Source organism: Nothobranchius furzeri, chromosome 18 (genome assembly GCF_043380555.1).
Source record: "Nothobranchius furzeri strain GRZ-AD chromosome 18, NfurGRZ-RIMD1, whole genome shotgun sequence".
Lineage (NCBI taxonomy): Eukaryota > Metazoa > Chordata > Actinopteri > Cyprinodontiformes > Nothobranchiidae > Nothobranchius > Nothobranchius furzeri.
Genome location: NC_091758.1, coordinates 10,795,440 through 10,806,242, shown reverse-complemented (window position 1 = coordinate 10,806,242; position 10,803 = coordinate 10,795,440). Strand labels below are relative to the sequence as shown.

The following is a 10,803-nucleotide window of genomic DNA, read 5'->3' as shown; positions in this document are numbered from 1 at the left end:
TTCCAGCTCTTCTACGGTGTACTTCCTATATGTCCCATTGATCTTTGTTTAGGAACATCAATCTTCATGGCTGCTAGTACTAAAGTATTAACTACATGAGACTTGTTCACTGGAAACTTGAACTGATCCACGTCTACGTACACGGTTTAGATCCTAGGTGACTGAATCTGTCATTTCTGGGTTGAGGTAAAGGTCTGAACAGATTAAAACATTGTGTTGCCGATCCTTATCGTTTTCTGTTCTAGACACTATTCACACCAAGTCTCTGGGCTGTGGGAGGAACCCTAACCACTCACGCACCAGAAATCAGTTTTCAGGTCATTTCCAGTAAATTCTGGTTCATCAAACTAGAATACACGAGTTGTTAAAGCAGAATTCCTGTTAAACTGCTGAAAGTTCATGGAAAAACAATTCCTGTTGTCCAGACATTAATAATCAAAGCATTCTTGTGAACAGACATTTTAATTGAAACAAGAGTGACCCAGAACCATGTGGACCTTTTCTATTGACTCCCCATCATCTCTACGGGTTAACAGAATACAAAAAGAAAAGGGTATAGTGGCGAAACCATCTTCAAATTAAGATGCATTATTTACAAAGAATAAAAAGCTGTTTCCTTTTCATCCAGGGGAAAACAAAGATGAAATAAATAAGACCAGAAATGCTTTGTCCAGTCACAGCATGACAAATCTTTAACGTCGACCTCTGGTGAGAGAGACTGAGAGATTAGGTAATTATTGCCAAAAGCTTTGATCTATACAGTATAATATCCAATACTCTGTTTAGAAAAGGAGACATTTGGAAACTGCTACTTGGGATGATTGTACAGCTTAGATACATCCCATGTTTATAGACTTTAAACCCTTTTTCTTCATAGTTTTAATTCACTGGCAATTTTGGAAGCAATGTTTTTGAAAGCGATGGATGATCCGGATATCCTTTTGAAGCGAACGCCGTTGAGGGAGAGACGGGGGAGTTTGCAGACCTCCATCTCCCACTGCACCAGGTTCTCAGCCCGCCCGTCTCTGTGGACACAAAGGAGGAGGAAGCTCTCTTGCTGTTCGTAGTCGCAGTTGTTGGCATCGAGCACCTTCCGAATCTCCCCCATGATGTCGCAGGGCTCCATGGAGCTGGTGGTTCTCATACTCCAAGTGAATCTGAGGGAGCGGGGTTTACCGTCTTTATTTTCCCCTTTTTGATCCCCAGGTACATGGCGACTGTCGGGAGAAAGACAACACTTCAGCCTCGCAGTAGACAGATGTTCGCAGCTTTTAGAAGATTTATGTAAAACTAACATAAGGTTACATCAGCTGGTTAGTAAAAGTCAGAAGCAGACAAGATGTTGCATAAAGACCAATAAAACATATGCAAACCCTTCTGCATCCCAGTTAGTCCCTTTAGTCACACATGTACCCATTTACTTCTAACATTTTGTCTGTGACCTTTTTTTTTTACAGAAATGTGTCGGCCATCTTTGAAAAATCCAGAATGATCTAAAACAGTTCTTCCTCCTTTAGCAGCCCAGTGGCCTACCCAGAGTCTGGGAGATCGTGGGTCCAAATCCAAAGTCGGGTCATACCAAAGACGAACACTGGGTCATAATGCCTCTCAGCTTTAAGGGGTTTGAAGGGAGGGGGGTGTTAAACCACCAAATGTTTCCCGAGCACAGCCGTGTCTGCAGCTCACTGCTCCCCCGGGTGACGGGTCAAATTCACCACCACAACAGCGTAGCAGCCCTTTAACTACTCTTCTTTTCTCGTACATCTCAGACTCCATGTTTACTTCTGAACTAAATATCCTTTTATTTTCCATTCGGATTTATCTAGCTGGTAACTTTCCCACTAGATAAAGAGAGCCTACACCTGTTATTTCAATAAATCGTCTGTGGTCTCTAGTGTGAATAAATGCCTAACGAGTGGTTTTCTGTAGCTTAAAAGCTCTGGGGCCGCTGTTTCAGGAACTAGATGTTAACCGGAGGATTGGGGCAGAAAACGGCCGGATTAGGAATCGTACTCATTGATATTCATGATTTTGGAACATCTCTTCAACAGTAGTCCAACTTTACCACCGCCTCTGGTTTACCACTCTTCTTCCTTGGGTTAAAAACGATGTTTTGTCTCTACAAATAACACAAGCCTGAACATGTGCCACCATGTTGTGGAATTGCTAACGCTAACAGTTAGCTTCTACTAACTGAGACGTGCTCTGCTCTCTCCTGGATGCTAAATCAACAACAGCCTTCCTCATCATGAGCCCAGTGGGTGGTCCATGAATGCTATTTCCCTCAAGTTGATCTGACTTGCTTTCAGCATTTTTCAGAAAGAACAATTATCCTTTTTTAAAATAATACTTTTAAATAAAACTGTTTTGAGGTTATATTAGTTTCAGCGTTAACCAATCATCTGGAAATTAAAAGCAGGCTTGGTGGGAATGGACTTATTGACATTTGGTCATAAGATCTACAAAAATGTATTTTAAATGGTTATTTTAGTAATTAAAGTCTAAAAAGGTACATGTGATCATTTAAACGTACTAAACATTTTAAAATGAAAACAGATTTAGTTACATATAGTTTTTGGTAAATAATCTGCATAATCTTGTCTGTAGTGACTTCTCCAGTGGTTCTCTGGGTTTTTCATAGATGATAAGAAAAGTGTGTCTTTTTGTCCCAACCTTGCTGTGAAGTGGATTTGGACATGTGTGACGTTTTCAGGTTAACGACAAAGACATGCCATGCTAACAGAGCAGCAGTTCAGAGCCATGCAGCCAGAAGAACAAACCAAATAAAACCAATCAGCCAAGCTTTAAACCATAAATAATAACCTATGTCTGCTGAAACAAACCAAAGCCTACATCCACACAGGGGGACGAGATAACCTCACCTTGAGCTCTCAAGTCTCCCGTTTCTCTCAAATTCTGTTGAGACTCTGAGGCGCAGGAGAAGGTAGACAGGGAGGTGGGGGTCGGAGTGGAGGACAAAAACAACATTGTGGATTGGAGAATAAACATTTTAGATCAAGTCCAGTGAATGAAAAAAGGAGAAAGTGATGGTCGTGAACAACAATATGAGCTACCACTAAAAAGATCAAAGTAAAAGGGGTGGACGGCTGGGCCCCTGTCACCATGAGAACCCAGCCGTGATAAACGACGGTCCCAAACTCAAGCCAACAGTGAAGCAGCAGTGTTTCAACCCAAAGGTGGAGCTGAACAACAGGAGGAATAAAAAAGCAGAGAAGCTGCACGAACATCTGCTGTATTTTCAGAAAATCAAACATATCTGACCAACAAACATCGAGATTAGAGTGTTTTATGTTCTCTGTGTTACATCAGTGTTGGTGTGTGTGAGTCACTATTAATGAACCCGCTCACGGTGAAAAATCACTCATCAGGCAGGGATGAGTGAAGATTCATTTATGTTTTAGATTTTCTTCCAATCACAGTGAAGCTCACAGAACCTAAAGTTCCTCCAACAACAATCTGAAAGACGAGCTAGCTTTAAACCACCAACAGTCATGGAACTCTCACCCTCCAACAGCCGCCAACCTTAGGTCGTGTCTGCCTGACACCGGAACGCGCAAGACCAGAGGAAACGGGAGAGCGCTAAACACCTGTCACAGTTTCCTAGGTCCAAACATCTCGTTGTCCGTGACTCAAATGGTGTTTTCTTTTTTGGACTCTGGTAGTTTGTCCTACAGCTGAAGCGGTAGCAGCCGGCTGTTTCTCCTCCTCTGATGTTATTGAGCAGAGAACCTCTCACACCAGTGGTGTTCTGCTGCTTGGAGGACTTGGAGAAGTGCGACCGTTTGGTGAGACCGACAACCAAATGGTTCAATGGTTGGTTTAAGACGGAGCCGTGCTATTGGCTGAGGTTATCAGACAATCGTGAGAGAGCCACAAAATTATTATTATTTTAAATCTCCACAAAATATTTATAGCCGTTAGAAAATAGTTAAGAGGCATGAAAATGTTTTATGCTAGCTTGGTTTGCAGATTTGCCATTCTAGCTTTAAAGAGCAAGTCACCCCCCCACCAGAGTATTACTCCACTGCCACTTCCTGTTTGAAAAATGTAACAAACGCTGTTGCCTAGCAAACCGAGAGGGCGGAGCCACTAACAAATACACACACACACAGACTCACAACGACATTGTGACATCATATGGTACCAGCTAACGTTCGAGGGTACCTCTTAGCCAATAGCGATGGCAGATTTAAATTAAATGCAGTGCAGAGTTTTTACCTGACAACGGCGCAACACTGCCAGTTTGAGGCAGAAAATGAACATTTTTACTAAAACGCACTAAAGTGCAAAACTATTAACTACACGTGTCTGCAGCACGATTAGACACGCATTTATATAGTTTATCAGAAAAAAAGTTAATTTGGGGGTGACTTGCTCTTTAAGGTCAATAAAACTATTAAGTAAATGTATTTTCTGACCTAAGACACTGCTTACATACGGCAGTCTCACGCTTCCTAGAAATGTGCACAGGGGTTTCTGGATGACATCCCTCCTCTGACACGCCCACTTTCTGGTTTATGAAAAGCCAGCTGATCTGTGGCATTTCATGGGTAACCATGGCAACCCAAAACGGAAAAGCTTTTAATTGCCTTCAAGCGGCACTGCGTGGTTGCAGCAGTGGGCTGTGGAGCAGTCTAGACAGACAAAAATAAACATAAAAGATGACCAATAAGTCATTTGAAGATGTACGGATGAACACGATATTTAAAAATATAGATTTTCATCTAGATTCTCATTCAGAGATGGGGGTGCAATGGTTTGGTGAAACTCACCACGGCATCAACAGGTGCTTACACCGGAATTAGACTTAGCCTAAAATCGTCACATTTTCCAGTCAAGCTTTCTTTTTAAATCACGTTTGTGTAGAAAAGGACTTTTTCAGTTTTCAGACCCAAGGCTGCAGGAATATTTTTATCCGTGTTCTTTCTGGACTAGGAAGGAGTAATGGCTGCCTGCTTTAATGACACGGTGATGAAAGTCTGACGGCCACGAAGAGAATCACCTGAAACTCTGAACGTTGCTTATTAGTCCAAAACCTTCAGTCTGTTGTTGTGGACATTTTTCTATCCTCCTCCTCTACGTCCTTCGTGGAAGTCCGCCGACTCATGATGACTGACTTTATAATAAGCTGTTAAACTGGCTGTGTGTAAAACTGCTCTATAACAGAGCTGAACAGTCGTGTTTATGTTGTTTTGGTGTCGTGTTAGCTAGAAGGTGCAGCTGTTCCTGTGAAAGCTGCCGTCACAGAGCAGACACGGTTTAAACCAAGCATCAGATCTAACACATTCAGGCTTTTAGAGCTAAAAAAGCCAGGGATGGCTAACTTCACACAGGGTCTCCACAAGCTTGGGCTAAAACAGAAATTAAACAACTTTTATCCAGACAGCTTCCGGGACAATGTCCAAAGACCGGACTTAAAGAGGACGTTTATCCCCATCGCTGCCTTGGAGACGTGTGCACCTGCTCTCACCTTCTGGCTCTTCTTCATTTAAACCCCAGCAGACCTAATAAAACATCTCCTGCCTCGACGAGACACCACAAGATTATATTAAAGCAACATCAATAAAGCTCCTGCTCCTGTGACAGGACAAGCTCTCATCATGCACTGCAGCCAGCAGGACAGAGAAAACAGGACGGGTGGAGGACGAAGACACCTCCAACTCTCAACAGCTCCAAACAACAAGAGGGAGAGTGAGCAGACGGGACCGACAGCAGGTTCTGGATCAGCCAGAGAGGCTGTTCAAAAACATGACCGAAGGGTGAGGCGGGGGAGGACAGAAGCCCAAAACCAGACTTGACTTCATTTTTTCTGAGGGATTTAAACAGCCCTTACTCTAGTTCTTCATCTTCCTACAACTCTATTTCTTCTGCTTGTGAATCTGAAAGAAAGAAACGGGCATCTGAAGAAATGGCAAAAATCTCTATGTAAACATGACAAAAGAAAGAGGGACAGAATAATTAAAAGTATGGCAGGAGGACAGGCCAAAATAAGGAGCAGAACCATGGAGGGATGAAGAGAAGGCAGGAAGGAGAAACTGATGGACACTGAAGGGCAGAGGACTTACTAAGGGTCTTTCCTCCCTGGGTAGAAGGGTTGGCCGGCCCTGTTTTGGCCATCTGCCGCTTGGTCGGGTCAATACTGACCCTGGGCATAAAAGAAGAGCAGCAAGATAAAGGTAAAGGTTAAGAACACCAGAAGGTAAGGAGGACACAAACACAGAAACCGTGAGAAGAATGGTGGGAAAAGCAGGAGGTGACTCAGCCTAAAACCATCCCGAGAACAAATTAAAATCAACCAGAACTCACTGACCAAGTCCCAAGGTGTGAAGGGCAGAATGTGGCCGAAATGTACGGAGAGCCAGGGCTGACAAAATGTAGTAAAAGGTTATCAGACTGGAGCAGAACTTAGCAACAAAATCAAATCATCTACATCTAACAGAGGTTTCCACCTTTTACTAGATTTGCCTTTGGAGGCTCCACAAAAATGAAAACAGAAAGAAGGGAGACGATGATGAAGCCAGAGTTGTGAAAACACAGAAAGGATGCACATCCACAGATCAGCCACAAGAGGGAGCTATGAAGCCTCCAGACAGAACCTGGTGAAGCCCAAACAAGCTCCTCGGGGTAAACGCTCTAGAGCTTCATCTGAACACAACATCAACACTGAGCTGATGTGAGAGGACTGACATTATGGGATGTTTAACCATCATCGAATCAACACGCGTAAAAAAAAAGATGCTACATTAGCTCTGCAGGCAGCTTCAGTCATGTTTACATAAAACCTCCAAACCTGTGATTAAACAACAGTCTGATTCAGAATGATGTCATCCTCCTCTCTGTTCTGGCCCAGAGACGAAGACCCCCCAACTGTACAACAACTGTCCAGCTCAGTGGCTCTACAGACACAAAGATCAGCTGATCTGGAGACGGCAAACATGAACAAGCGGGACCTGATCTGGATCTTGATCAGTTCATCTGCAGCAGCTTAGAAATAATCTGGCCTCTTCAGGTTTGTACATCTACACTTAATTTTCACAGATTATTTCAAACCCATTAATCCATCAGTGTGTGTGTGTGTGTGTGTGTGTGTGTGTGTGTGTGTGTGTGTGTTAGAATGTGTTCTAAAGAACCTAGAAGGGGCCATCTAAGGACAGGCCATCCATCATGCTATAGAGAATACAACACCAGTCTGATTAAAGCTGTCAACGATATTGTTTTAGTGCACAAACAAAAACAACATTTGCCAATGTTCAAAACCACGGGACAGTTTGTGTTTCTTCAAAGTAAAATCACAAATTCATCGTATGAATCTTAAACTTTGTTCCTGGCAGTAACCCACACCTGTTTTCTGTCTCTAAAACCAGAACTTGTTAGTTTTCTCAAGCAGGACTCACTCCAGTTAAAACAACCAAATATAAAAGCTCCAATAGCTGCAGGACACTGAGATTAGGGCTGAACGATTTAGGAAAATAATCCAATTGCAATTTTTTTCTTCAATATTGCAATTGCGATTTAATTCATGATTATTTTCTCAAGGGGCTTTTCTCATTTTTCTACTAACGGAAGCAAAAGAAAACCTTATGCAACTTGTACTGTATACAAACAAGTTTATGTATCTGCATGTTTGTCTACATATCATATCAACAAGTTTATTTGTCTACATAAACACTCACAAGTAAAGACAACATTTTGTATGTGAAGGTGCAATCCTTTGCAGCCAGGAGCACATCCCTTGAAAGAGCACAGGTATTAGCATTACCTGTGAAAATTAATTAGCAGGAAAGAAGTGTGTCCCATTTATTGAAGTCATTTGTGTTTAGAGTTTTGGCGTCTTGTCCATGCAGAGCTTCCGTAGTTCAGTTACGTCCATTGCTGCTAGCCAAAACTCGGTGGAGTTAAAGGGTGTTTCTAAATGTCAAGGCGCCTGGCCTGAGTAGGACCTGGCTGCAGACATCAGCTGGTGTGTCGAGAGCAAGATGGCGTGTCATTACTTTTACCGGAAAATCGACGAGCGAAAGACCTCGGCAGGAAGTTGGTCTTTTTTTGGCGGCCGCTACGTTGTTTTTGTTTCAACCATACTCGGCGGGTTTCAATTGAGGAAAGGTAAGGATAAGGATGATAGATAAAGAAAGAAAGATAAGGATGAAATTAACTAATTGTTGCAACCTTTCTTAGTTCTTAAATGTAGGCACTGTAGCGTTTAAAGCTTTACCAGAGAATTACTGCAAAGGCACCGTGTTTCATAGCTAATTGTTTCAATATTAACACGCAGTCTTAAAACGAATGCAGGGAGATCACAAGCTAGCTAACACAAAAGCTACATAAATAAAGCTATCAGCAATTGTAGCTTAGCTTTAACTTAGCTATTTGATTTTTCTGGTCTCCCTGTTTGTTAAAACAGTTAAAGTAATAATATTAACTTTATATATAATTTAGACATGATGTAAAGACCACGATTTCTAATACTGACTTAACTGAAACGTTATTAATACCCTTTTTTAATTAAAAAGCGTAGATGCTAAAGTTAGCTTCCGATTCGGGAAATGGCTAAAGGGCTAATGCACCCAATTTTTCTCTACTCTGACCATTTTTATTCTGCTCTAGCTCAAAACCTACAACACATACACTCTTCAAACCTGTTTTAGATTATTCTGGGCTCGTAGGAATGCATAAAACATAGTTTGTGATTTGTGAAACCTTCCTCTGATTTGTGAAACTTCAAAAAAGACAGATTTATGAATTTATTTTTCAGCATTTGGCCCACACTGGAACTGGTCCTGTGCACCCAGAAATAAAATGTATTTTCTGGACAAGCTTAGCTTTCAATATCTCTAAATATTTTTCAGTTATTGACTTGTGTGTGGTGTGCTGGGTCATTCTACTGTGGTTGCACAAATCAGGTGTCCTGCAACAGGTACAATAACTTTGAAATAGTAGCCGCTTCTCTAATTAATGCCGCCCTCCTTCTGATTCTGTTTCAGAATAATCCTAACCTTATAAAAAATAGATATTTTTGTCGACTGACTGCTTTGATCGGGTTTGGTTTAATTAATATTACCGGATTTAAGCACATGTAGCTGCAAATCATTCAGGAGTTGGAGGCCTTAAATATAGATCTAAAATGAATATCGGACTTCTTCAAGTGACACTGACAAAACTCCTTACATGTGCTTGTATTCTTCATTTGCTAATAAGATGTATTTTTATCTAAATTCCAGGACAATCGAGGCTTTGAAAAATGGAACCCAGGCAGTGATTTCAGATGGTGAAATCAAGGTAATGTTTAATTATAATAAATTAAGACTCTAAAATTGGACATAGGATAATGCAATCCCTTGTTTTCTGTGGTAATGTTGCTTATTTTTAACTCTTGTCTCTACTCAGACTGTGTATAAGGATCTCTGCAGTGGTAGAGTGAAGTCTGGCCTCATGTATCTGTGGCACAATCCAGGTGTCTCGCTTAAATTAAAGCAAAGACTAAAGCCACTGATGTTCCACTTTGCTGATGCACAGGTAAATGTATACTGACTTACAATAAGCTGCATCACATTTATTTATGTGGATGCATGGTCAGTGGGCCACCTGGGTCCGTTGTCTAATGCTGAGAGGAATGTTTTGTTCATTTTTATGTTAACGTGTTTTATAGGTTGACGAGCTGACAGAGCGGATTGGTTCATGCTCAGGAATAGATAAACTAATGAAGAAGGGAGAGTTCCAGTTTCTGGACTTGGTGTTTGATGTCCTTGTTCCAGAGGTACAACGCAGTCTTCAGCAGTGATTGGTATAAAAGTTACTTTTCGAAAACATTTGACAGTGTATGAAGTAATCCTTAACAGAGTTTGGTGGCAGGAGAATCTCGTCTCTGCTTTTTGCGGATGATGTGGTCCTCCTAGCTTCACCCAGCTCTGACCTTCAGCTCTTGCTGGATAGGTTCGCGGCCGAGTGTGAAGCGGCTGGGATGAGGATCAGCACCTCCAAATCCATGGTTCTCGACCGGAAAAGGGGGGCTTGCCAACTCCGGGTCGGGGGAGAGGTCCTACCTCAAGTGGAGAAGTTTAAGTATCTCAGGGTCTTGTTCACGAGTGAGGGTAGGAGGGATCGGGAGATCGACAGGTGGATTGGTTCGGCGTCTGCAGTGATGCGGACGCTGAACCGATCTGTCGTGGTGAAGAGGGAGCTGAGCCAGAAAGCCAGGCTCTCGATTTACCGGTCGATCTACGTCCCAATCCTCATGAGCTTTGGGTAATGACCGAAAGAATGAGATCGCGGATACAAGCGGCTAAAATGAGTTTCCTCCGTAGGGTGGCCAGGCTCAGCCTTAGAGATAGGGTGAGGAGCTCGGACATCCGGGAGGGACTCGGAGTAGAACCGCTGCTCCTCCGGATCGAAAGGAGCTAGTTGAGGTGGTTTGGGCATCTGGTCAGGATGCCTCCTGGACGCCTCCCCGGGGAGGTGTTTCGGGCAGGTTCTGCCGGCAGGAGGCCCCCGGGTCGACCCAGGACACGTTGGAGAGGTTACATCTCCAATCTGGTCCGGGAACGCCTTGGGGTCCTGCCGGAGGAGCTGGTGGAGGTGGCCGGGGAGAGGACGGTCTGGAGCTCCCTAGTTGGGATGCTGCCCCCGCGACCCGGACCCGGATAAGCAGAGGAAGACGACAACGATGAAGTAATCCTGCATGTTTTTCAGGTAACAATAAAAGTGTTGGAAAAATGGGAGGGGATGAATCGATATACATCTGAGAAAGCCATGCTTCAGCAAATTCATTTGTACCCAAAATAAAAT

General features: G+C 42.8%; 2 protein-coding genes across 25 annotated transcripts in view; one reads left to right on the top strand and one right to left on the bottom strand.

The window, feature by feature from the left end:
• Window positions 1–443: 443 nt before the first annotated feature.
• mark3a (MAP/microtubule affinity-regulating kinase 3a) overlaps window positions 444–10,803 on the bottom strand; it is a 95,946-nt gene continuing 85,586 nt past the window's right edge. For 11 of the 24 annotated variants that reach the window (XM_015968990.3, XM_054742080.2, XM_015968992.3 and 8 more), the window contains 2 exons: window positions 2,883–2,927; window positions 444–1,217 (listed from right to left, as the gene is read on the bottom strand). In XM_015968990.3, coding sequence (XP_015824476.1) covers window positions 872–1,217; window positions 2,883–2,927 — 391 coding nt within the window. In that variant the 3' untranslated portion in view covers window positions 444–871. Of the gene's footprint in view, window positions 1,218–2,882; window positions 2,928–5,854; window positions 5,901–6,086; window positions 6,167–10,803 lie in introns of all 24 variants that reach the window. The other 13 variants (XM_070546939.1, XM_070546940.1, XM_070546943.1 and 10 more) reach the window with 7 other exon arrangements.
• LOC139063897 (uncharacterized) lies at window positions 6,564–10,201 on the top strand. The gene is made up of 7 exons (XM_070546886.1): window positions 6,564–6,694; window positions 6,872–6,990; window positions 7,959–8,124; window positions 9,240–9,297; window positions 9,406–9,534; window positions 9,668–9,775; window positions 9,952–10,201. Exons 1-7 carry the CDS (start codon window positions 6,564–6,566, stop codon window positions 9,967–9,969), a joined length of 729 nt encoding a protein of 242 aa, XP_070402987.1. The 3' UTR covers window positions 9,970–10,201.